Raw genomic sequence first — 27,410 nt, 5'->3', positions numbered from 1 at the left:
ACACACACACACACACACACACACACACACACACACACACACACACGAACACACACGCACACACACGCACGCCAGCACGCACGCACAAACGCTCTCAAGCTTTCATGTAAACCTATGACTTGGAGACCTGAACTGCCAAAATAGAGAGACCTCTTGGCAGGGGCTGGAGTTTCCGTGTAAACCAGCCGCCAGGCTTCCCGCTCCTGCGTTCCCGCTCTCCAATGTTCTCCCGCCTCTTGGCTTCCTCCCTGATACTTCTGAGGGGACTCAGCAACCGCACAGCGCAAAGGGCCCCCAATGCCAGAGTCTGGCTTTGGCGATTCAGAGATTGCTGAGCTGGCAACCACTTAGTAAATTCCTGTCCCTCCAAGGCACCCCTAGACTTTGCTGCCCAGGACTTAGACTTATTGATGAGTTACCTCCTGACTCCTTGGCACCTCAGCTCAGCGGGTTTCTCTTGGTAGCGCTAGCCACCACCATACCTCAGCTGAGGAGCTCAGGAATTTGATAGCCCTTTTGGTTCCTGCCCCTCATCCCTCTGCTTGAGATAGAGGCCTGTCTGGTCCTGCAGCTTCTTCTAGTTAATGATTGACAGTCCATTGTAGCTAATCATTTTAATTAGCTCTTAAAGTGGGGAGTAACAGTTAACCTTGGACTTCTCGATTTTGGCCTGGTGGAGCCTCAAATGGGAGGAGTTCTAAGGAGGTAAGAGCGGAAGTGAGGTCACCACCCCTGGCCTGAGCTACCACAGCTGGCTTCAACAGCTGGTGGGCACACCCATTAGGGACTCAACTCCTGTGTGCTGACCTTTGCTTGGCCTGAATGCCAGGATGGAGGGAGGTGAAGGGAACCTAGGTCCCCCTTGGGGAGACAGGGTGCTTTGGTCTTGAAAATGGCCAGGAAACTTACAAGCCAAGAAAGAATGTCAGTCAATTTCAGGATTTCCCCCATTATGAAGCACTTTCCTGACCCAGTACAGGAAACAAACAAACAAACAAACAAACAAACAACCTTAGGTGCTCAGGAGCTTTCTCTAGGTGTGTGACAATTATCAGCAGCAACCTGGAACTGAAAAGAGCTGCCTTGCACATATGGGTGTCTCTGTAGCTGCGTTCAAAGCCCATGATCTCTTGGAGTGTGTGTGTGGGGGGGGTGGGGACTATGAGGCAGACTCCACCATTGCCACTCTCACCCAGCCTCTCTCTATGAGCTGAAGGAGTGGCTTGTTTGCAACTATGCCTGGCATTCCTCCCTCCACTGTACTGTTTGCTGGCTACTCAGGAATTAGTGCCCACCCCTGGCCAAACTTGGGCTCCTCCCCAATCCAGCCTTCTTCACTTAGTGCTGAGTGATGGTTCAATAGCTTCAGCCTTCTCTCCTATTTATTATATTGGGACCTAAAAACAAGGTCCCTGTGACCTGTCATGAGCCTGATTGATAACATTCAAAATGTCTCTAATGCTGCAAAAATTTAAGGCCATGGTCCCAGAAAGGCCCAGTCATCCACTGGCTGAGAGTATGGCTTTTAAAGGGAACCCTTTACTCCTGGCCTTGGTTTTCACACCAGTACCTCTCCAACTTTCTGTCCCTAGTCACTACAGCTTGCCTGCCTGGATGGAAACCCCAGCTTTGTCATTTACTAGTTATGTGTCCCAGAGTCAGTTGTATGCTTTAGTTTCACTATGTGGCAAAAGAAACTTACCTTATAAAGACGGAGAGGAACAAATTCATTCATACATATAGGCTGCTTATTAAAACACTGTATGGTACAGGGCATACATGGAACTAGCATTGTGATATTGCCTAATACCTACCTTAAACTCAGATTCAATTCAGCAAACATTTTCTGGGAACTGGTCCTAGTACTGAGCTTGCCCCAGTGAAGTGTACATGGAAAAGATATGGCTATGCAAAAGACACCACTTGCCTTCCAGAATTGTATGTAGGCTGAAATGGGTGATGGGATGTAGGAAAAGTTCAGTGAGATTGGATAAGCTGTCTGTATAAATAATATAGTTTAAAGGTGAACTCAAGGAGTTGGAGTGATGGCTCAGCAGTTAAGAGCAATGGCTATTTTTGCAGAGGACCTGGGTTTGGTTCCTCACACCCACATGGTGGCTCACAACCATCTATAACTTAAACCCAGGGATTCTGACATCCTCTTCTGACTTCCTTGGGCACCAGGTATGCATGTGATGTGCTGACACACATTGCAGTCAAAACACTCACATACAAAACAAGTTTACAAAATAAAGAAATAAAAAAAAAATAAAGCTAGGATGGGGAGCTGGCTGCCCCAGATTGAAGGCTTCTCCTTTCGTGGAGACTGTAGTTCTGGTCTGAATGCTGTCTGTTGTTCTTCAAAACCTTTTCTTAAGGTTTTGGTGAAGGAGAGAGAAGGAAAGTGGGCTTATGCACAGGCTGAAAGTGGCAGGCATTTGGACTGTGATTTACTGGGTGTCTGGGGCAGGGTGGCATTACTTAGGGCTTTACTCTCAAATACCCCTGAATTTCTCTGAAGTGGCAGAGCTCACACCTTACATGCCTCCCCTACATCCCTGGGTCCCTTACTGAATTAGGAAAAGCCTTTAGGCAACCCTCACTCCTCTGTTCAGGACCTGATCCCAATGTGGCCTTGGTTATCACTCCTGGTTTTCTAAAGTTCAAAAAGGTTTCTGGCTAAACTGGCAATTTATTCCCTCTGTGGTTCTCAGACTGAAAACTAGTTCTGCAGGGGAGAAAAGAAACTCATGAAAGGTACCCAGAATCCCATGGATGCTTTCCGAGGGGTCAGGGGGTTTTCTCATCAACACCAACCTGCCTGCAAATCTCTGGCTGCTGAGCCTCCTGTGTCCTATAATAGCGGCTGTGCTGCTAATGCCCTGTAGCTCAGGCCCCAGCGCTAGTTGCCAAGAAACTGCTGGTCGGGGTGCTTATGAGGGTTCTGACCTCATAGGGGCTGCTGAGTTTCAATTCAGCAGACATTTATTAACACCTACTGTGTGCCCAACCTGTGCTATGAGCTGTGGAAGAACTGAGGGAAGGACGTGGTGGGGCAGAGATGACTAAGACACTGAAACAATCAGAGGAGAGGACAAGCAGCCAGGCCAAGGGCTGATCAGGTGCTAATTGTACTTCTTGGAGCAGAGGCCAGCACGGCCAGGACTCTGAGGTCAGCAGCAGCTAAAGGAGGGAGGAAAGGCTTTGTGAGGGATTCGAGTGAGAGCTAGACCTTGAAAGGGGGCGGGGGCAGTGAGGGGGAGATGTGGCTCGGCAGAAAAGGGAGAAAAGACGCCTTTCTCTCTATTCCCTGGCCGCGGACTGACCTTCGAAGCCTGGATGATTGTTTAGTAAATTCATGTCACATAAAAGAGCAGGTCAGCGAGTGTGGGTGGCTTCATGCAAACCTCGAATCTCCACTTCAGGACATACAAAATGGTTGGCCTAGACAGTGAGCACAGCCTGTATTGATAATACACAAAGGGTAGCCAGGCTTCCCTGCCACCCAGGCTGAGAGGATTTCATTATGGACAGCCCCGTCCAACACTGGCAAGCTATGAAAGGAGGGAGGAAGGGAAGTGGGGGAAGAGAGAGGTAGATGACATCAAAGCTTATATGTCACAATTGTTCACAGGAGTAGCTGCTGCTTAGGCCCAACCTTTTCCTGGGTTTTGAGACTTCTCTGGAACCCTGCATGTAGAGAGCAGAGATTTTCATCACTGGGAATTGAAGTCTAGAGAGTACAACATTTATGCCTGGACACTGAAAGTCCACCATGTGTTTGTTCTACTTTTGTGTCTTCCATGGCTGGATGGGAAGAGGGCTTTGGTTCTTGTTAGGTTCAGTTGGATAAAAACACCTACCCCGACTCTGCATTGTGTTTTCTTTTTGCTGCTCTCTGACCTTCCCTCTCCTCAGCGCATTTGAACACCTAAGGGGCATACTAGAATGGCCTGATGTGGGCTGGGAAACTGTGTCCGATGGTGAATTTCTTGACAAAGAGCCTGTTTCCAGAGAAACGGGGAGCATCAAGCAGCAGAGAGGGGTGTTTTATGCAGCAGGGTCTTCAAGAAAAGTGCTGGAACATTTCTCAAAGAAACTAACTTTGAAGGTAGCCTGGCTCGATGGCACACACCTTTAATACTCGCACTAGGGAGGCAGAGGCAGGTTAGTCTCTGTGAGTTCAAGGCCAGCCTGGTCTACAGAGTGAGTGAGTACCAGGACAGTCAGGGCTATACAAGGAAACCCTGTCTTGAATAATACAAAAATAAATAAATAGAAGGAAAGAAAGAAAGGAAGGAAGAAAGGAAAGAAAGAAAAGAAAAAAAAAGATAGGTTAAGTAGCTGATTCAAGTTGAATAAACTCTACCTTAAACTCTTACCTTTGATGGGTCGTTTCTGGTCCAGTGCTGATACTTCATAACTCTTAGTCTACCTGCCCTTCTGGAATCTTCCTGACCTTCTTCTAGTTTGACCAAATATCTTTTTTAAGAAGGTCTAGAAGAAGGCAGGAAGGGAGCACAGTCTTTCTGCATTCATATCTCAGACCTGCCAGGCTCTGGCTGGGTGACAGTGGATTCCTTGACTTAACCTTGCTGGATCTCACTCTCTATTTCACAGGGATGGTGGGTGGCAAATAAGATAATATATGTAAAACATTGAGCATAGTGCCTTGCACATTGTGCCCACCCAGTAAGTACTCTCCGGTATTATTTTTAGTCCTGGGATGAGATCCAAGGCTTTGCCAAGGATAACAGAATTGACCACCGTGCCAGAAGCACTGATTGGGTATGCCACCCTATTCCTGAAAACACCAGGGTGATTTTTACAGATTTTTTCTGCTAATTTTTTTGTTAACTGCCATCATGAAGGATAAAGAGGAAATGTGGAAAAAGTAGCATGTGTGCACATGTGCATGCATGCATCTGTTTGTGTGTTATCTACAAAGCCATTCGAAGTGATAGGCAGTTCTGTAGTTAATAGTGGAGCTTGAGGGGGCTAGAGAGATGGCTTAATGGATAAGAGCTTGCTTGCTCTTTGAGGTGGCCGAAGCTCTAGTAGCCAGAAACTCGTGTCGGCAGCTTGCACCTGCCTGTAACTCCAGCTTGAGGAGATCTGACATCTTCTGACTCTGCAAGCGCCCTGTTCCCCCGCAGACATGCACACACAGCACACCTAAATGACTAAAATCTTCTTTAAAGACTGGAGCTTGAGCCATCAAGGTAGCTCAATGGGTGAAGGTGCTTGCTCCCTCTTTCCACCATCCCTCCAAGTTGCCCTCTGACCTCCACCCCAAAGCTGTAGTAGTGGGGGGTGCTACTCCCCCATACACATACATGAGTGGGCACACACAAATAAAAATGTAAAAGCATTTAAAAATGGAGCTTAAGTTTTTAATAATTGTATTAACATCACCATGCTTTTCTGTCTTCATTATTTTCACCTTAAATATCCACTGAGGTCAGAAGTGAACAGGTGTGATGGTGCACAGCTGTCATTCCAGCATTTTGGTGGCTGAGGCTGGAAGATGGAGAGTTTGCTTGGCCAACATAGGAAGTTCCAAGACAGCCTCAGTTTCAACTACAAAATGAAACCTTGTCTTAAAACAGACACACAAAATAAAAGAAGAAGAAATCAGAGGAAGTTTGTTCTTTTGAGAGAAGGAACAACATTCTACCCCTTTTTAGCAATCATCGGTTTGCTGTTTGCCTTCTGACAGTAGAACTCTGGAAGCCAGTTAGCCAACTTGGCTTGCTTTTGCCTTTTAGTTTACAGAGATGTTGGGTGCCTGCTAGAACACTGCCTTTGGCCAGGAGATCTCGGGGGCTGGAAACCTTTTCCAAAGGCTCAGCATAAAGTTTTGGAGGTCCTATCTACTGTAGCTGCAGTTGTGTTTCCTTGAACCTGGGATAAAGGGGACTAGCAGTATGGACCAACGCTAACTGAAGCATGCTACTAGATCCCTTGGTCCCTGCCCATCAAATTAAGAAAGCTAGGCCTTGAGCAATGTGAGAGTGGACAATTAGTCTTAACCTCCCTAAATACTTGATAACCTGACTGAGGTGGTAATCAGTGTTTTTCCAATGTTTTCTAGGATAATAGTCATCAATCCAACCCTTTTGAGTATGTAAAACCCTGTGTGAAGGAAGCAGGTACCTTATAAGCTCACAAGGTAACCAGTTTCTTAACAACACAGTAAAAAAAAAAAAAAAAAGACTCAGATCTCTTCTTGGAGACTCCAAATCCCATTCTAGAGTGTCAGGGACATGTGTGTACTTACCCGTTAGCAGGTGGGAGCACAGCATATTTGTAAATTGCATGATATGGGGCAAATGGCTTACCTAGAAGAATGATCATTTTTCTTCCTTAGCTTTGCTGGAGAAGGCTTCCTGGAGGTGAGAAGGCAGATAGCGTTTCAAAAGAGGAAAGAGAGACCACTGGCTTTGTTCTAGGGGCATTCCAGGCTGGGTGATAAAGTAACATTGGCATGAGAAAGTGCAACAGCATAAGCCCTGCCACAATCAGCATGTGTGACAAGTCCCAGGTTCAGAAACTGATTCCACTGGTAGCATCAAAAAATGTGTATTCTAGGGAAGCATGAGATTACTGCCTTTTTTGTCTTCACTACTACTGCAAAGCAACATCACACAGTAAAGTCTCACAAAACCATAGTCAATGTTTACTGTTACAATTACTTCCTTCTATAGTTCTCCTGGTCATTGTTATTTTGTATGACCCAGGGTCCCTTTTCTTTCATTTTACTTAACAACTTTACTAAAGTCATATCAGTGTACAATAATAAATGGTGCATATTTTAAGTGTACAATTTGATACTATCTGACATATATGTACCTGTGAAACCATCACCACATTCAAGAGAGAACTAGCATATTGCATAGCTCCTGGACAGTTTCCTTGTGCCGTTTGGCAATCTCACCTCCCATCCTAAGGCAGCTACTGCTCTGGTTTCTGTCACTATATATTAGTTTGCACTTTCTAAAGTTTCATGTAATTGGAATCATGCAGTCTTTTTTGGTCTGGTTTCTCTCTGTATATTTATGTTCTTTTTTTTTTGTATATATCAGTGTTTCTTCTCCCTCTCTCCCTCCCTTCCTCTTTCGAGATAAGGTCTTGAGTTGTTGTCTCTGCAACTCAACTATGTAGACCAGTTGAGTCTCACTCACTGAGATTTGCCTAGCTCTGTCTCCAGAGTTCTGAGATTAAAGGCTTGCGCCATCATGCCTGACAGATGTTTCATTCTTTTTTATTGCAAAGTAGCATTCCATTGTATGGATAAAACGCAAGTTGTTTATCTGTTCATCAACTTGTGGACATTTTATGCTCCCCCCCCCCAGTTTTTGAAAAACTATTGCAAACAAAGCTGCTCTGAACATCTGTGTGCTATATGTATACATCTTTTTATATATATAAAATCTTTATATATATAAAAAATGTATATAAAATGTATATATATCTTTTTATGGCTATATGTTCCCTTTTGTCTTGGTTAAATACCTGGAAGAGAAGTAACTGGATCATACAATGGTAAAGATTCAACTTTTAAAGAAACTATTACACTGTTTTCAAAATGGCTTTACCATTTAACATCTTCCCCCCCCCCTCCCCGGCAAAGGATAAGAATTCCAAGTGGTTCACCTTCACTAACACTGGTATATAAGGGTAGGTGGCCTTTTTACCCACAGCCATTCTTATAGGTAAGATACTGTGTTGCATTGTATTTTCAATTTACATTTCCTTAATGGCTTATTATTTTAATCATTTTCCATGTGCTTATTTGTTATCTATATATTTTCTTTGTTGAAATATCTGCTCAAGCCTATTGCCCAGAAAGTCCTTTATAGTCTCTAGATACAAGACCTCTATTAGATTTCTGCTTTACAAACATTGTCTCTTTTATGATCTTTCTGTCACCACTTCCCAAGTTCTGGGATTACAGTTGCAAGCCACTGTCTCATTCTAGAAGTTTTTATTTTTGCACTCAGTCTTAGCCAAAATGCAACTAATCACTATTTTTCTTTCTCTGTTGAACTGGGGATTGTACCTCAGACCTTTTGCATAACTAGGAAAGTGCCTTACTATTGAGCTATGTCCAAGACCTTCATCTTTCCTTTTGTAGATCAAACTTTCAGTACAACATCTAAGGAATCTTTGCCTAGGCCTAAATCAACTATTTCATCATGTTTTCTTTTATTATTATTTTATGTTTTCTTTTATAATCTTAGGCTTTTCATTTTGGTCCGTGATAAATTTTGAGTTAAGTATTCAGTACGGAGGTCCACAGTTTTGTGTGGGCTAGGCAAGCACTTGTCTAGCCTTATTAAATTAACAAGTCATCTAAAACTTTTAGTGTGTGTGTGTGTGTGTGTGTGTGATACATATGTGAGTGTAGGCATGTACACATGCCACATGCACATGTGGAGATCAAAGAACAATTTTTGGGAGTCAGTTCTCTCCTTCTACACTTGGTTCTAGGGAATGAATTTAGCTCATCAGGATTGCATGGCAAGCACTTTCACTTGCTGTGTCTTCTTGCCGGCTCAGATTTTGGTTACTTTAAATTTTTGGCAATACTATATGAAGCTTAAAAATGCCGTTACAATTTTCTTTTAATACTTGAATATGCCCTATTTGCATTAATCTGTAAAACAGCTATTCCTGACTTTGTTTTTGAATTTTATAATCAGGTATGTACTCGATATTACTGTTATTTTAGATGGTGCTTTTAATTAATGTTTTATGGCTAAAGGGTACCTAAATTTACTGTGCATTTATAGAATAGGGCATTGTTTTTGCCCTTCACTTATAACCTGTTTTTGATGAATAAATCTAATATTTTTTTATACATCCCTGTATACATGCCTTGGCTATCTACTTTAAGCCATATCTGCCAAGATAATAGATCTCCTTAACCAAAGTTTAGCTGGACATGCTGGCACATCCCTGTAGTTCTAACTATTTGGATACTGAGGCAGTAAGTGATGAATTTGAGGTCATCATGAGCTATGGAGTAAGACCTTGATAGCTTCTCCGCCTAAAAAAAAACAAAGGTATTTGATTCATATGGTTTTTCTCATCCCATTCTCTCAAATCATTTTGTATCTTAGACCTGATAAGGCATCATGCTATTATTCCAAGGGTATAGTGATGCAACTAGAATACAATATTCCCAAGGTGGGACTGTGGTTTTGTGTAAAAAAATAATGCCTTTGATGATAATTTTATTATCAATTTCCTCCTCAATGCTGCTTGGGTAAATAACTTTATATAGCATTTGTTACCTCTAACAGGGGCTTGTAGCAAATGAAAAAACAAGTAGTATCTGAGTCCCTAGAGCCCTTTGTCTCCCAACTTCAGGTCAACCATATTTCTAGACTGTATTCCTAAGATCTGTTAGAACCTGTACATTAACAGTTTACGTAGGTTTAATTCATGGATGCTGAGATGTAGGTTGAAAACAAAAGAAAATGAAATACTAGAGCTTGATTTCATGGATTTTACTGCATGTTGGAGAAAGAAGAGATACAAATGAAATAATCAGCAATTCAAGACCACGTGAGCTACAAGATCTTGTGACAGAACTTAAAAGCTCTAGGGAGTTTAAAGTAGGGGGCTCCTGGGTGTGGACTGTAATCACTAGAAAATAAACAGCTCTGTGAGGTTAGGGGACTTGTTTGGGACCTTGCTAGATGAGTACTGTTTGATTAGACAAAAAGGATCACTAAGGGATGGCAAGCCTGAGAAATTCCATGAATGGGGCTGGAATGTTCCCTCAGGGGACCATGAGGAGACCACTGGGCTTGAAGCCCAGCTTGAGTTGGGAAATCATGGGAACGAGGCTGAGTAGGTAGGGTGGGGTCAGACTGCTTTGGACCTTTGGAAACTAAGTTAGATGAGTTTGGACTCTACAGCTCTGCTGAGTCGGAGTCCAGCTGGTTGTGGCCACAGCCACAGATCTCAATGTGTGTCCTGAGGAAGTTGGCACCAGCTCAGAGACTGAGGGAGGAGTTAGGTGGAGGCAGAATCAAGGCTGGAACTTGATCTTTCTTACTGCCAGTAAAGAGGAGCACAGTTTTTAGGTTTTCCAGGGGCTTTCACATTCCCTCCCTATAGCTTCATATCAGAGATCACTGGCAAGGGAAGCTAATGATGGTGCAAGAAACAGCACTACCAAGCAAGCACTTTCTAGCTTGCCTGCTGACTGATCCATCCCACTGCGTACCCTTTCACCTTAGGTGAAAGCCTACAAGCCTTAGATGGTGTCCGAAAATGAAATGCAAACTGAGTGCTTTGGGTCATGCCTGTATTTCCAGCTGTATGGGAGGCTGAGATGGGAGGATTGCTTGAGCCTCAGTTCAGGAGATTGAGGCCAACCTGGGCAACATAACTAGGTGCTGTCTCAAAAGAAGAAAGAAAGAAGAAAAGTAGAGAAAATCAAGGTTGGCAGTACAGGCTTAAATCTTTTCCCTTGGGAAGCTGAAGCAGGAAGATTGCAAGTTCAACACCAGCCTGGGCTTCATAGTAAGACCCCTGCTCAAGAAAAAAAAGCAATGTGTTAAGGAGAGAAATCACCCTTTAACCAAGTATCACCTGTTAACATATCAACACTAATTGGTTTATGATTTTTCTTTTTTAAATTTAATTAATTTTTATGTCAATTTAATTTTTTAATTCATCCCAACCACATCTTCCCTTCCCTCCACTTTTAACTGGTAGGAAAGGCGTGTCTGTAGAGATGACATTTTAGCAAACATTTTTGATAGAAGTAATGGACAGTAAGCCGTTAAGGAGCTCCAAGTGATATGGAATCTCCCATCAGAGAATGGGAGCCTGAGGCTTCAAGAACCATGTGATTAAAGTGGAAAAATTGTTTTAGCACAGTTTTTCTTTTGCCACCCAAGTACCCCACACTATTAATTATATATATATATATATATATATATATATATATTTTTTTTTTTTTTTTTGAGACAGGGTCCCCATTATGTAGTCCTGTCTGACCTCCCAAATGCTGAGACTAAATACTTTAAGAGTGCCACAGCAAACAGCTTACATTGGATTCTTGATCTAGAAGACTTCTGGTAACATTTATTTTCAACATAACACACCCCACACCCCAACTCTTTTTTTTTTTTTTTAAGACAGGGTGTCATGCACTCTAAATTGGTTTCAACAGAATGGGTTTGAACTTTGCATCCCTCTGCTTCTCCCTTTTCAGTGCTGGGATTACAGGTATGCAACACAACATTTAGTTTATGAAATAGTTGGAGTGGAAGGCAAGGCTCCATATATGTTAGGCAAGCATTCTACCAATTAAACAACAATCCCAGCCCTGAAGTATAGCATTCACTCTTTTTGAGACAGGATTTCTCTATGTAGCCTTGGCTGGCCTGAAACTCAAAGAGATGCACATGCCCCTGCCTCCCAGGTGCCAAATGTGTCATCATGCCTGTCTAGCATTCACTATTAAGTGTGAATGTTTCAATCTACTGTCCCAAATATATTTTTAATAATTTGTCAATGGAAAAAAAAAAAGAACATAAAACCTAGGAGCCTGTGAAAATGAGAGGGGTTTGAACTGTATCTTTGCAGCCTAGTCTGAGGCATGGTCAGATTTAGTGAAAATAGGCCCTATCCTTGTAGGACCTGCCTACAGGTAGGTCTAAACCTAACTTTTGATATTCTTTTGTGAAAGGGGATAGAATGGAAATTTTATCAACTGCAGCATCTTTGTTTGCCTGACATCCTTTTTTCCTTGGTTTAGGATCCATTTGAGATCAAATTGTGAGGCCCTTGCATTCTGGGGAGAGGCCCTTTGAGTTGCTCAGTGGTTAGCTCTGTCTCATCTTGGCATTTTGGGAGTGAACAGATCTTGGAGTGGTATGGAGAGACCTGGGGACCTATGGCTCTGAAGCCTGGGTGTAAACTAAGACTGTTCAAAAGTATTACTGAGCTTTACCTTTGCTACCATACTCAGTCTATGGTCTTTCATTCAGCTCAATCTTTAGTTTCCATTATTCATAGTGGAGTGTTAGTATCATTCCAGTTTGGAAACAATCTGCCTGGACTTTGCAGAGCCTTCCAGTCCGCTGCTGCCCTGGCTTATCTTTTGGTGACTAAGGCACTGAAGGCTAAGGGGAATCTCCTCAGCACCCCAGGTATTTTATTATTGTCACCATAACCTACAGATAGAGATACCACCAACTAGAAAAAGAATGTCTGCCCTCCCCAGGCTGGGCAAGCTGGATAAAGCATTATGAACAGTCAGGTTTTAACCCATCAGGCAGGGCCCCAGGCACTAATTGCCTGTGCCAGGCGGCAAGCCTTCCTCCACACCCCTTGCCTGCCAGGGGTCTTGGGGCAGGCAAAAGAGCTGGTATGGCTCTGTGCAGGTTGTCTGGGCTGGGCAGGCCCTGGTTGGGTGAGGCCCAGATTCCCTAAGCTGATAAAGCAGTCTGTAAACACTGAGCAAGTGTGTGTGTGTGGGGGGGGGGGGGGCAGAGGGCAAGCTACCAGATGGCAAGAGAAGGGGGGAACTGGAACCCAGGCCTAGCTGCAGGAAGTGGGGCTTGATGTGGAAACATCCTGTCCAGTAGGGGCTAGAGAGGTGACCAACAGTGATTGCTCCCTCCACTATGGAGGCAAACTCGGTACAAGGTAGGGCTGTTTGCTTGGGCAGCAGGCTAGGATCTTGGTTTTTGCCATCTCAAAGGGACATGATCAATCTGCCTCTGTTATGGGTTGCTCATGCATGGGTCTCTGTCATGGTTGCTATACCATCTAGCACTGCTGGAAAGGTGGGGAGGGATGATTAGAGCGAAACTACTCCCATGGAGAAACTCTCCAGTACAATTGTCTGAGAGAATTTTTTTTTCTTACGGGAAAAATCATCGCCTTCACTGTCTGTGAGGAACATTGATTGGAACACAGGATTGTGTCAATTGTGTCAAAGGCCTCCTGCGGCCCTTAGGTAAGAAGAGCCGTGTGGCTGATGCTCGTTCTGCTCTGTCTTGCGGTGCCTTTTAATTAGAACCTCAGAGGGTCAGATCTGGTGCAGCCTTTAGCAGAGATCGGCAGACCTGTCCATTTTGCTTTACAGATGGGGAAACTGGGAGTCAGAGGCAGGGGGGCGGGGCTGGGTCACCTGAATGGCAGACCTGAAATTCAAGCCCTTGCTCTGAAAAGCTTTCCTTATTGTGGGCCGTCCAGGCCCCAGCCCTCCCACATAGGCCTGGATGTGCCTTGCACACTCACTAGACCTGTACTTAACCTTGCTGAAGGCTACAGGATGCCTGGAAGGAGAAAATAGCCTCAGAGTCATAAATCAAAAGTCCTCTGCTTGTATGTGGCCTTGAGCAGACCCTTCTCTGGGCCACAGAGATTTCTAAAAATCATAGAAAGATAATAGTTTTTACCAGGCATGGTGATGTGTGCCTGTAAGCTCAGCCTAACAGTGAGTTTGAGGCTAACCTGAACTACATGAGACCCTCATTCCAAGCAAACAGACAGACCAAAAAATTCTCTAAGAGTGTAACCCCTGATAGTGGACCACACATCCAAGAATATTTGGACAGCACAAATTGGTATTGATGGGTACAAAAAATTACACAAATTTGGGTGGATGGGTAAGAAGGGATAGATCTGGGAAGAGTTATGTTAGAGATCAATGTGATCAAAACACATCATATGAAATTCTCAACCGATAAAATTATTTAAAAGCAATTAAAAATACACCTTGAGATGGGCATGGTGGCACACACCTGTAATCCCAGCGCTCTGAAAGGCAGAAGCAGATAAGACGGATCTCTGTGAGTTCGAGGCCAGCCTGGTCTACTAAGTGAGTCCAGGATAGCCAAGGCTACACAGAGAAACCCTGTTTCAAATATATATATATATATATCTTGGTTCTCTGCAGTGGCTCAGCATTAAAGCATTTGCTGTACAAGCCTGGAGATCCAGGCTAAATCCCTGGATTTTGGGTAAATATGAAAGGAGAGAACAAACTTTACAGAGTTGTCCTCTGCCCTCCATACCCACATCACAACAATTAAAATATTTTTAAATAACAGAAAATTTAATAATATTTTATTATTTTAATAAATACTAAAATCATCCACTAGAAATATACACTTCAGTAGTTTTTAGCATTCACAGAATTGCACAGCCATCAGTAGGATCCAGTTTAAAATATTTTCATCATCTCCCAAAGAAATACCAAATACTACATTCATTAGAGTTATTCCTGATTTTCCTCCAGCCCTAGGACCTGATTTCTGAAGGGATGCTTACTATACAAGCTATAGATGTATTTTGAGGTGAAAGTCCAGCCATGTTGATGAATATGTGCTAACTCAGCTTACTGGGACCTTATATCCAGAGACCCTACTAGAAAAAAAACAAAACAGGGCAGGCCTGATGATCAAGCCCAAGGTTGGGCCTGGTAGTTGTGAGGCACTCAGAGCTGGTTTTCCATAAATATTTGAATAAACACATGAACCCACACCCTAAGATAAGAACCTAGACTTAACATTATGTGTAAGCTGAGAGTATCTGTATGTTTATGGGGCAGGGACCATGCCATGACTACTCTAGGTCTAGAGCCCAAATCCTCTGGTAAGAGCAGGTCAGTGAAATACAGAGGTTGAAAGCTTGAAGCAAGTCATTGAAGCATGCATATTGCCACCATTTTGATAGAGACTTGGTCTGGGAAGTTAAGGATTGGTTTATTACAATGACCTCCAGTTGAAATTGAGGCATTAAGAGGTATGGGTCCTCGACTTGAGCAGCTTCTGTAGAAAGGGCCCCTTAGACTCTGAGCCCTCAGTTCCAACAGATGGCCAACAATATGCATAGAGGAAAGAGTATGGACTTTGAGATCAAGATCACATAAGCCTGGATTTGAGTTCTGTCTCTAATTCTTGACAGGTAATGTGACTTTGGTCTTGTTACCCAATCTCTTCCTTCGGAGCTTTTCTCCAGTTTGTAAAGTGGATCTCCTAGTCGGGTTGGTAGTGCAGGCTTGTAATCCCAGCAGAGGCCAGAGGATCACCACACGTTTGAGACTAGCCTGGATCCTGTAGTGCATTCGAGGCCAGGCATGCAGGGTTAGACCTTGTATAAATAAATAAATAGAATTGTTAAAGTAAGATTATCACCAAAACAGATTTCACTAAAAGCAACGTTCAAACAATAGCAGCTGAAAACATACTTGGATCCCAGCTCTAGCCCTAGCACTCACTAGCTACCTTGTAAGAATGAAGGAGAAAAATATGAAACAAAACCTGGTTACAGTGGCACACACCTGTAATTCAAACACTGGAGAGGCCAAGGCTGGAGGATCCTGAGTTCCAGAGCAACCTGAGCTACATAGGAGACCCTGTTTCATGAAATCAAGCACAGCCTGGCATGATCAGCATGGTTTTAGTCTGAGCACTTGGGAGGCAGATCTCTGTAAGTTTGAGGCCTTCCTGGTTTACAGAGTGAGTCCCAAGCTAGCCAGGAGTACACAGTAAGACACTGTCTCAGAAACAAAAAGAGAGAAAGAGACAGACAGACAGAGAGAGAGAGAGAGAGAGAGAGAGACCAAGAGAAACCAAGTGCTGGGGACTTAACTGTGTGGTAGAGCACTTACTTGCCAAGCACGTGAAAGGCTCTGAGTTCAGTCTGAAGCACTGCAAATTCAGGAAAAAGAATGAAAGGAGGCAATATTCATAGACTTCTCAGTGTAACAGCAGCCCCACAGCTTATAGCCCAGAACTGTAAATCTCTACCACCTTCCCCTTGTGCTCCACCCTGTCATTCTATAATTTTAACTGTCTGACCCCTCTCCCCAGAAGCAGGGGTAATAACTTGAAGTACTATCAGAGAGTTCAGAAGAAAATCTTGCCCACATTTAAACAAGCATCCACACCCCTCTGCCCATCCTCCAGTAAGCTATGACTGAGGCCACAATAGCCACACCCACCGCCCATGCCCCAGTCCTTGCTCTGGTGCCAACTCCACAAGTGCTCTCCTTGAGCTGGCATCGACCTCAAGTGCTTCCACCACCCTCCACCCAGGCTTGATGTGCTTTCCAAACACGTGCCTCCAGCTTTGAGTCGGCTTGTAACCCAACCCTGGCCCTGGGTTTGCACTGCAGATGTAGGGAGAGACTGGTAGGAGCCCAGGTGCGCATCCAGATGTTGCCTCTGAGGCTTTCTTGGCATCCCTGAGCCAGCTGTGAAGTAGTATTCACTGAAAAACACAGTAATGAAGAAGGAATTGGCCCCCTCAAGGACAGTGAAGAAGTGTCTTGAGGGAATTATTTGTGCTTGGTCTTGGGTAGTATGTAGGGAAGAAAAGCAAGGGCCTGCTTTCTTTATAAATTATTTTAAAAATAGCACTTATCTGTTTATTTTAGCTTTTAATACTAAAAAGATTTATTTCTTTAATATGGATAAGTGTTTTGCGTGTATGACTGTGTACTACTTGCTGACCTGGTATATGAAGAGGCCAGAAGAAGACATTGGGTCTCCTGGAACTGGAGTTACAGATAGTTGTAAACCGTGATGTGGGTGCTGAGAACCAAACCCATGTCCTCTCCAGCCAGTACTCTTAACCTCTGAGTCATCTCTTCCATCCCTAGATTTAAATTTTCAAGTCTGTGTATATGTATGGGTTTGTGTGTGGGTATGTGCACATGAGTACTGGTACCTGTGGAGTGCAGATGTGTCAGATCCTCCTGGAGCTGGCAGTTATTTGTGAGCTGCTCAAATGGGAACTGGGACTCAAACTCTGGTCCTCTGCAAGGTCAGTACATGCTCTTAACCACCTGTTCATCCCATTTACTTTCTGTGTGATACATGTATGAATGTGTGTGGGCATGTGTGTGCCATGGTGCACATGTGGAGATGAGGAGACAACTTACAAGAGTCAGGTTTTTTACCATGTGGATTTCAGGGACTGAATTCACGTCCTAAGTGTTGGTGACAGCTGTCTTTACCTGCTGAACCCTCTCATGGGTCCAAAGGACCCTACTCTTTTGACAAGAGGCCTGGCTGGGTAGGGTTCTTGGCCAACAGTGGAAGAAGATGGCCTATCAGCTGAGTGGGGTTTCGGGATCTTCCCTTTGTGTATTTTGCTGGTCACTGATAAGTTTTACCTCTAGGGGCCTCCAAAGCTTTTTTTCCAGCCACTTAAACCTCACTGAGCAATATTATCCTGGAGAAATTCAGGTAGCGGTGTCCATCTCCTGCTAAGCACTGAGATCAGGCAACCAGTGTTTCCAGAACTATCGTACTGCAGTACTAGACTGGGTCCTGAAGGTCTGGCAGCTGTGTAGATTGCAGGACCTTGGGCTGCTAATGTTTTTCTGACCCACAGCCTTGGGGATATCTCATGGAGTGGGTCATAGGCTTAAAAGACTGGCTATTTCACCCAACCCTGCTACTAAGAGTACCACCTTGCATGGACTCCTGGGAGGCACTAAGGTGTAAGTTACCAGTAAAGCAGCAGTCACCATATAATTGTAGAGTTCACTGTTCCTTTCTTCAGAAAAGCTGCTGCCCTTTGACCCAAAGACAGTATATTTCTTCATCATCACCTCTGTTTACTGCACTAAGGGCAAGCCCCTGACACATTATGAAGTCACATTGATTTCAGTGTCACCTGCTCTTCTAAATTAACCCAATCCCCAGTCCTTGGTCTGGTTTCCCCAGACCCTCTTGTTTCAACCTGTCCCTCCATCTGTAACCAACCGTCCTAGTCTCTACCAGGCAATGGCCTCAGCACTCAGAGTTCAGGTCTTCAAAGACCAGGCAGATCTCGGAAGAGTGCATCTAGGTAAAGTGATTTGAGGTGGTGGAAACAGCTGCCCCTTCATCAAGTAACACTTCTCTGTCTGGCCCCCTCCCACCACGAGGCTGGCTGGTGGACTTGCCGCTGGGCATCCCCTTGTGTAGACAGCTGTCTCCTCTGCTTTCCTGTGAGGGATCCTCCCCTCTGTGCACTTTCTGACCTGTGCAGAGCAGGGGCGGGGCTGCAAGGGCCACTAGGCCCTGAAGGGGAAACTGCTGAAACCCCTGGGACAGGAAGTGGTAGAGAGGGGCTGCTTCCTCTCACAGAGCAGGGGTGCGGTGAGAGCTGCCTGTGTCCTGGCCCCTGCCTGACTACTGTGAGCCCTGGGAGACTACTAAGAAGTGACAGTCCTTTTCCTTATCTCCTTTCTCTTTAAAAGAGGAGGCTCTCTGTGCAGCCCACTGGAGAAGGGAAGTGGGTAAAGGAAAGAGCCGCTTCAGAAGAGGCCATCATCACTTAGCAGGGAAAGGAATTAGGGCGGAAAGGAAAGGCAACATAGGCAGGTGTGTATGGGGTAAATCACCCGGCCGCAGCGGCCAGCACAGCAGAAAAACAGTTGGGCAAAGGAACCTTTTGTACTGGAGTCCTTGTTCTGAGAGCAAATGATTAGGACCAAGGCTGCTTAGCAGCAGCAAGTTGAAAACCATGGATCTCTGACTTCTAGCTCAGAGGGATTAATGGCTTCAGATCAGCCCTCTCCATCCCCTCACTGTGCAGCTGAGGAAACCAAGGCACACAAAGCAGAACTGTCTTGTTAGAGATAACACCATGGGCAGAGCCAAGGGCCAAGACTCAGACCTCTAACCCAGAGATTCTCTTTCTGATGAAAATCTGCTGAGTTTGTATTTAGCATCCCATACCTCCCCCAGGCACCTCCCCCACGAGGGTTCTGTGACATTCTTCTCTGAAATGAGCTTGGTGACTTTATTCACACTGAAGGGGGAGGTGGAGTGTTTAGTCCAGGGATCATGATGTAAAGGTTTCTGTAAAGGACCACATGGAAAATATTTTATAGGCTTTGGGGCCCATATGAATGGCAAAGGCAGCCACAGACAGTGTGCAAACCAATAAGCATGGCTGTGTTCTGATCATACTTTGTTGATGGGCATTGAAATTTGAATTTCATAACATTTTCCTGTGTCATAAAATTCCATTCTTGTGACAACTTCTTTGATATGTTTTTCAATTCCTACTCGGATCTAAGAAGTGAAGCTAGGCTGTGGACAGCAGAGTATACCATGTGGGGAGAAAATAGGGAAGACTTCAGAAAGAATGTGACATTTGACTTAAATCTTGAAAGACTTGAGGGAATTAAACTCACAGAAGTTGAGGAGAGGCATGGCTGGCCTAAGGGACAGTGTGAACAAAGGTGTGGAAGTGGGGAGTCACTGTGAAAATTAAATGCATTCTACACATGTGTGGCTTCATTGTTATTTGCTAGCCACTGTTGCTCATTTTTATTTTTGAGACAGGGTCTCTCTGTGTAGCCCTGGCTGGCCTGAAATGCCCTATGTAAACCAGGCTAGGTATCAAACACACAGAGATCTGCCTTGCCTCAAGAGACTTCGAATGCTGGAGTTAAAGACTCCACCAATGATGCCACTGCTGTTGTTTTTAACAGAGGAAAGGGTTAACTTTGCTGAGGATGCAGAGAGAGGAGGAGAGAAGGAAGGTTAAATCAGTGAGAACTTGAATAAGTCACTCCACCACCCCCTGGGAACTCAGGTAAGAGAGACAAGGGTGATCTTTTACATTCCTTCTAACTTTCTGGTTTCAGATGTTTCAATAGTGTGTGGAGAGAAAAGGCAAAACCCCGGGGTAGGTGTTCTTCAATACTTCTGGAGCCAAAGCTGCCTGTCTCTGGTCTGGCCAGGCACCACTGGGTTGCTTTCTACCTCAGCCTTTTTGGCTTCATCCCTTTTGTGTAGGCAATCTAGTACACTGCCCTTCCACCTGGATTCCTGCACTCCATGCTTCACTGGGAGGGATACTCATCACAGCCCCTGCTACTCAGGATCCCAGGGCTGAGCAAGGAGCCTCCATATCAGTTCCTAGGACACACACTGCCAGGGGCATTGACAAAGAGCACTGTTCCTTCAGTAAAAAGTTATCTGACTTAATATTCTTTCATGCTGAGTCACAGATTACCCCAGCTTCTAAAAAATCCATTAATGAATTTAGTCTTTGGTCCATGTTTCTCTTCCTCCTTTCCTACCCCCTATAGACATAGGCTAGGACTAGACAAGATAGACTCTCAGAGGTAGTGTGATACCCCAGCATAAGTGGAAGCCAAAGCAGGATGATGGTGAGTTTGCAGCCTGGCCTCCATAGAGAAGCTCTGAGTCAAAAAACAAACAAAAAGACAGAAGTTTCGGAAATGTCCATCTGTATCTTTTCTCCCATTAACTCTGGTGTTTTTCAAAATGATCCCTGCTTCAAAGGGCCCAGGCTAAATTTCTTGTCCAGCCTTATTTCTTACTCTGACCACATCTTTTAATATTTTTGTTATTGTCATTGTTATTACTGTGTGAACATGTATGTTCTGGTGTGCACGTGCAGTGGCACATGTATGAAGGTCAGAGGACAACTTTTGGAAGTCAGTTTTCTCCTTCCATTATGAGTTTCATGGGTGAAACACAGACTTTTGTGGCTCTTGGATCCATCTCCTGGGTTCAGTTGCCCGACCTGGTCAGCTTCCATCTCCCCCACTCAGGGGCTCTTTTGTAACCAGATCAAACTACTCTTCCTAAGGAATTGCTTTTCCATGCCCTGCCTTTCTTCAGGAGTCAGCCGGATGTCCCAGTTCAGATTCCACTGTCTGTATTTAGCTTTTATTGACCTACCCAATCCCCAACAAATCTTACTCTCTGCTCCCAGGTCAAACTATTTACCTTTCTTTACCATGTTTTTTTAATTTTTATTGATTGGTTGATTTGTTTTTTTCAAAACAAGGTTTCTTCAATGTGTAGCCCTGGCTCTCCTGGAACTCTCTCTTGTAAAGTAGGCTGGTCTTGAACTCACAGAGATTCGACTGCCTCTGCCTCCCAAGTGCTGGGAGGTGTGTACCACCACCACCCAGCTAGACCATAAATTTTATTTATTTATTTTTTATTTAGGGGTAGACAAGGTCTTGCTAATGTTTCTGAACTCCACTCAGATCTTCCCCCCTCAGCTTCTCAAATAGCAGGAACCATAGTGTGTCACTATGCCCGGCTTTTCCATGAATTTAGTAGTTACTGGTTGTGGCCTGTCAGCCTTCATTTCATCCCACTATGTCCATTTCCCTTCCTTCCTCTTTATCTAGGTAAAACATTCAGAGTTCTTGGCAAGCAGAATGACCAAGCCTAACAAATAATAAATCAGACCAGGAGATTGAAAAATATGTTTAGAGCCATGTGTGGTAGCTCATGTCTGCGATCCTAGTACTCAGGAAGCTGAAGCTTGGCGATTGATTTGAATATGAGGCCAACCTGTGCTACACAGTGATGCTTCTTCTTAAAAATTCAAAAGAATGAGAGGGGGAGAAAAGAGAAAGAAAGCGGGGAAGAAGTGTGTGTTGGGGAATGTCAGATTGCTTTGGGGCTCACCAGGGAGCTTTTGCCTACATTAATTCATTTTGCCCTTGGCAAGAGCCCCTAGGACTAGTTAGTGGGCCCATTTTGCATAGGGTAATGACTTGCCTAAGTTCCAAGGCAGATCTAGGTCTTCTACCTGGAACATCCATGCTGTTAGGGTCTTCAGGGAACTCTGTTGCCCCTTCTAGGCTTAGGGTCTGTAGGGACCTCCATTAAACCTTCTAGGCTGTAATTGGCAACACATCCATGCTCAGGATCAGTAGCTACTAGGACCGAGTCTTGCTGTCTTCCTACAGTCTGTTTTCCCATCTTTGCCTCTTCTTCCCCGAGGCACTAGAGAGGAGGATGTGGTGGCCCCAGGGCCCTCCAGACAGCACTCAGTGAGATTTCTCAGAGTGTCTGAGGAAATCGGTTCCTTTTGTCAGGCTCCTCCCCCTGCCTCTCCCTTTCCTCTCCTACATTAGGGTTTCAGTAGTGCTTTTCTTGCTACATAACCACAACCCAAAGGGCTGGGCAGGGTGACACGGTTTGGGGCAGAACACTCCACCCCAGAGCCCCCAACCCAGGAGAGGAGTTTCTTCTCAGCCAACAACTGGAACCCTCCAACTCCCACAATCCTGACATCAGGAGAGATAATGGTGTGCCTGGACACCCTTGCCCTCTGGGAGGTCACCCAAAGCTTTTGCTCTGTGTGACTGCTTTCTAGTGTTCTTACTTATTTCCTCCTTGGGTTTCCTTGTTTTGTTTTATTAATTCTCACATTATTTTTTTATTGATTTGTTTTTGTTTGGTTTGGGGAAGGGTTTTTTTTTGTTGTCGTTGTTTTTTTGGCTTTAACTTGCTATGTAACCTAGTCCTTAAACTTCTGATCTTTCTATCTCAACCTTCCCTGTGCAGGGATAACATGTGTCAACATGCCTTTTATGCAGTGCTGGGAATTATAACTCCAGCTTTTTTGTTTTGTTTTGGTAGCCCTGGCCTGAAAATCACTATGTAGACCTGGCTAGCCTGGAGATCCACCTACCTCTACCTCCCAAGTGCTGGGATTAAAGGTGTGTCTCACCATGCCCAGTTTAACACAGCTTGCATGCTAGGCAAACACCGTACCAACTGAGCTACATCCCCAGCCTTAGATTTTTTTTAAGGTAAGGCCTTGCTCTGTAGCACAGTTTGGCTTTGTACTCAGGATCCTCAAGACTCAGTCTCCTAAGTTTAGGGATTAAAGGCATGTCCCACTACACCCAGTTTAGGAACCTGGATATTTTCAAATAATAGAGAAACCTTAACCTTGCAAAACCTTTCCTCCTCCCCTTCCTGATTTCGTCTCCAGTGGAGGGGGCAGTGGACAGAAAGGAACAAAGGAGAAGGAGCTGACAACATAGCTGTGGCTGGAGCCACTTTACTGGGCACTTGCTCAAGAAAGAGGATTTGGTTGGCTGATTGAAGGCCAGCCTTAACGGGGACAAGGTTGTGGGTTTGAGTTCTGCAGATGGCTTAGTTCTACTCTATCTAGGATTGCACACTCCATTCCTAACTCTGGTCTTCTCGATTTTAAATACAGGTCAGTGGTCACATGGTATAACAGGCATGATCTCCATGCTTTTTTCTTTTTCTTTTTTACATAGAGGGGACAACTGTTCTGTTGCTGGGACAGCTTCCATTTTGTTTGTGGCTATTGGGGGAGGGGTGGTACAGGAGCGGGAAATGACATGAAGGAAATTGTCATTTCCTTTCCAAAGAATTCCAGAAAGGTTTCATGGAGAACGAGGTATTTTAGGAGTGACAGTTGGCTCTGAGAGGATGGGGAACTGGAGAATTATGCTGTGTGGCCCAGCTGACCATCTGGCCCCCATGTTTCTTGGCATGTGTGAAAAATGCCATGGGTGTTACCAGTAATTCTGAGAGTCATTGACTCAGTTGATCAAGCCTAGATTTAAACTCCCTTGGTAGAGATTGTGGATGTGACTTTCCCATCAGAGCTGCCTCCTGTAGGGAAGGCCTACGTGGGTGTACGCTGGATGCTGCTTGATGTGTTCCAGTGACAGTTCCAGGAAGCTAGTGTCTATGTCTGAAGGGGGCCTAGTTGTGCTGATGCAGAATCACCCTAAACTACCTTATGCTGCTTTGGTTCTGAGGAGCACTCAGAATGGCAGAGCCAGAGGTGTGTATTTCCAGGCAGCCTGGCCTTTTTGCTCCCTCTTGTGGTACACACTTTTGCAGTGCACATCAGCTCTCAGTGTACCAACCAGGCATCATTTTCCATTCCAGTAATATGGACTTGGGAATAGACTTTACCTGGAGGCATTTGTGTCCTCTGACCTCCACTCAGCAACGCAGTGTCCAGAGGGACAATAAACCATTGAAGCTGTGGCCTAGCCAAAGGTCTTTGAGAGGACTCTGGAGAGGAGAACCTTCCATGTGTTTCTCTCCCATAGGGTGTGGCTTCTATGGTGGTGGCTTCTTTGGTTTCAAGTTCCTGGGAGAGGGGGGTTATTTTGAGGGACTTGGGGAGAGTGAGTGAATATGCAAATGAGCCTTTCTCCACCTCTCACTTTCAAATCCTCAAACTTTTGAAGGGGGAGGGGGAAATTTCTGGACTGAAAATTTCCATGATAGGTTTCTTAGCCTTACCTAAAGAGTTGGGCAGCCACATCTCCTGCCTCCACTCCTTAGCTCCAGGCAGATGCAGATCTCTGGAGATAGTTCTCTAAGATCTCCCAACTAGATGGAGTTTAGATACCAAACATGCAGGTACATAGAAGAATGCTACTGGAATTACCACTGGTTTCAAACTCATTTTGATTTTCTACACTGATGGCTACAGACATTTCAATCCAACACAGTGTTCTGGGGACTTTTCTTTCCCATCACTTCTTTAGCAGAGTGGATCTAGGGTAGGGGATCACTCACCTGAGAACCCATAGGTTCTATACTTATGCTGGAGTTGGCTTTTTGTCCCTGGGAAGCACACAGTCAAATATCCTTGTTGACCAGCAGGCACCTGGCCTGCCTAGCCTCTGCCCCCATTTTCTCCACAGCATTTGTTTGGACTTGTCATTCTCACCAAGGCAGATCATGCTGCTTGCTCTGAAGGAGCTGGAGAAGGAACCTATGACTGAGCTTGTGGCTTTGCAAGCTGGCCAGACCAGGGCAGCCCTTTGACACATAGAGACTGTCACGAACATGTCCCCACACTTGCACACATGCACACACCCCGAACATGCACTTATATCTGTGGTCTGTTTGCATACTCACAGCAGACAGATAGTGTACCTGTGTAACTAACAATGTAAAAAAATAGTATCAATGTAACCTTTGTGTTTGCACATTTCTCCTCACACATTGTACATTTAGCTATATATGTCTCAAAATTATATCACAGATACCTGTAGACCAGTATCATCCATTTACTCATTTGTTTTTTTGTTTTGGTCCTTCTTTCTTTTTTATTTTTGAAATTTATTTCTCTTGGTTTGATTTTGTGTGTATTTCATGGGGGTAGTGTGTTCATGTGGGTGCACATATGTACTGATGCTAATCCACATGTGTATATATCATGCCTTTGGAAGTCTAGAGATCAACCTCTCAGGAATTGTCCATCCACCTTGGTGTTTGTTTGAAAGAGGGTCTCTTGCTACCCTGGAGCTCACAGACTAGGCTAGCCAGCCACCAGGTCCCAGAAATCGTCCTGTCACACTGCCCCAGCCCTGGGAATAGAAGCATGCTTCAATTTGTCTGGATTTTTAACTTTTTTTTTTTTCAGGCATTGAACTCAGGTGGTCATGCTTTCATGGAAAGTACTTTAAAGACTAAGCTGTCTCCCCAAGCCTGGTTTTTCTAGCTAAGGCTAGCGTCTAAACCACAGTGATCTATCCACCCCATCCTCATATACTGGGATTGCAGACACAAGCCACCATGCCCACTGTTGCTCCTTTTTTTTTTTCTTGTATTTATTCCATAAACCAAGCACAAGGCAAGGTGTGTATGCTTTATCAATGACCCATAGTCATCCCTACTGTCAAGGAAGCCAGTGTCTGATAGGAGAGGTAAGGAAAATGCAAAGAGGTTCCCTAAGCAAATAGCAGCAGCAAAACTTTTGAAAATGAAACACCGAGAAGAGAAAACAAGACAAAGAAATGTGAAAGACAGGGCCCCAGTAAATGACCTGGGGCAGGAGCAGATGCAGAAGTTTCGTGCGTAGACCAAGAAGGTTTATATGAAAGTAATCATCTTTCATTTGATTAGTATGAGAATATTTCCCAAGGGCAGACAGACTGGCCCATGGGAAGGTAGGAGCTGCGGAATGCAGGCCTTGAGGGCATTTAGGCTGGGGGACCCAGACACAAACGGTCCTGCAAGGTCTTGCAGGCCACAGAGGGAAAGGGTCACATGCAGATTTGGGTGGGGCAAGGTGGACTGACTCAACCAGAACAAGGCTGTTATCACTACCACTCTGAACTCCTCCACCCCTGCAGTTCTTCTGAAGATGGACCTAGCAGAGCTCTCTCTTCCATCCAAAGGGAAATTTGATTCTAATGGTTAAAGTTGAGCTGAGTAACTTCTCCAAGCTGTTTGATGGAGTAGGTGGAAAGGTGTGGGGGTGGAGACTGGGCAGGGCTAGGCCTGTGGGCTAACGGAAAGGAAGTGGGAGAGGCTTGGGTGTCTCCTGTGGAGGAGATCGGTCATCAGAGAGGTCACTTGTGGCACTCTTCTTTTACCCCTCTTTGGCCCCCATCTGAAGTTCCTCATTTATTTCCCAGCCAGGATAAGGTTTTGCCACCCTGGCACTACCGACAGAGTGTTTGGGAGTTGGGATGTGTGCTCTCGAGGGTAGCCCGGGTTCTCCTGGCTGTAGTGGTAGAATCAGTCTAACTGTAGTTATGCACACAATGAAAACACATCACACTTTCAAAGTAACCCTAAGGGCAAAAGACCTAGTACCTGTACAAGTGCAAAGGCCAGTGTGTTCCAGGTGGAATGGAGGGAGCCAGAAGATGAGGGCTTTGGGAGTTGTCCACGGGTGTGATCATCCTAGAAGTACCCTGGGGCTCTGGCAGCAGAGTAGTAGAGGCAAGGGAAAAAACAGGCAGCCTCAATTCCTTACTAGCATAGGAAGCACTGGGGAAGTGCCTCGTGTGGGCTTCAGCAGACTGAGATTTCCTGGAATATGAAGGATGAGCCAGCTATAGAGGATGAGAAAGGTTCTGCTGGCCCCTCCCCCAGCCAGAGCTCTGCTCACAAGTTCCCAGGGTGACAGTTCACTCTTGAAACTGAAAGCAAAGCTAAGCCAAGAACACAGAACTCCCATGCAGCACTGCACGGAGGTGGGCAGTGGGGGTAGGGTTGCTAATGAGCATGCAAGGCTTATGACCTATGAGCCTTGACACCCCTCCCCTCACCCCAAGTGAGACATATCTTCTTCTGTAGACTGCTCCTCTGAGCCAGCTGGTCCTCACTTCTAAGATAAACTGAGTGCTCAAATACCCTGTGTCCCCTCAAACCTACACTTACATGAGGCTTTCTCAAGCCAGGATAGAGATTTTTTTTCCTCCTACTGCCCAAAGCCAGGCAAGGTCCCTTTCTACTATCTCTCTGCTGGAAGTCTGTCCAGGCACAGCAGATCCTCTCAGGTTCACCAGCTGATTTGACCACTGAGCTGAAGGAAGTTGGCTTACTCATACTCTCCATCTCTCCCTTCTCCTTAGGTTACTCTTGTGGTTGGCATAGCCCAGCATGCAGTCTTGAGCCTGGCATAGGCCACACCCACTCCGACTCTGGATAACCTTCACAGAAGCTCAGAGAAGGCACTAAATTGATCTTAAGGTATCTGAATAACATCTGTTCATCAGGAAACCACCAGAGCTCCAGGGACCCGGGGGAGTCTCACTGTCAGTTCTGGCAGAAACCAGTATGGCTATTGCCTTGCAGCCCAGTGATCTGGTCTTTGAGTTTGCAAGCAACGAGATGGATGATATCCACCAG

At 45.0% G+C, this 27,410-nt stretch overlaps 1 protein-coding gene across 1 annotated transcript in view; it reads left to right on the top strand.

Annotated features, from left to right (window-relative positions):
* Elf4 (E74 like ETS transcription factor 4) overlaps positions 1-27,410 on the top strand; it is a 41,313-nt gene that overhangs the window by 1,511 nt on the left and 12,392 nt on the right. The window contains exons 2-3 of the mRNA XM_055612190.1: positions 19,475-19,578; positions 27,134-27,410. Coding sequence (XP_055468165.1) covers positions 27,339-27,410 — 72 coding nt within the window. The 5' untranslated portion in view covers positions 19,475-19,578; positions 27,134-27,338. The remainder of the gene's footprint in view (positions 1-19,474; positions 19,579-27,133) is intronic.

This window comes from Psammomys obesus, unplaced genomic scaffold (assembly GCF_907164565.1).
Source record: "Psammomys obesus unplaced genomic scaffold, mPsaObe1.curated_primary_1811, whole genome shotgun sequence".
NCBI lineage: Eukaryota > Metazoa > Chordata > Mammalia > Rodentia > Muridae > Psammomys > Psammomys obesus.
The sequence above is the reverse complement of the archived record's forward strand: the minus strand, read 5'-3'. Positions and strand labels throughout refer to the sequence as shown.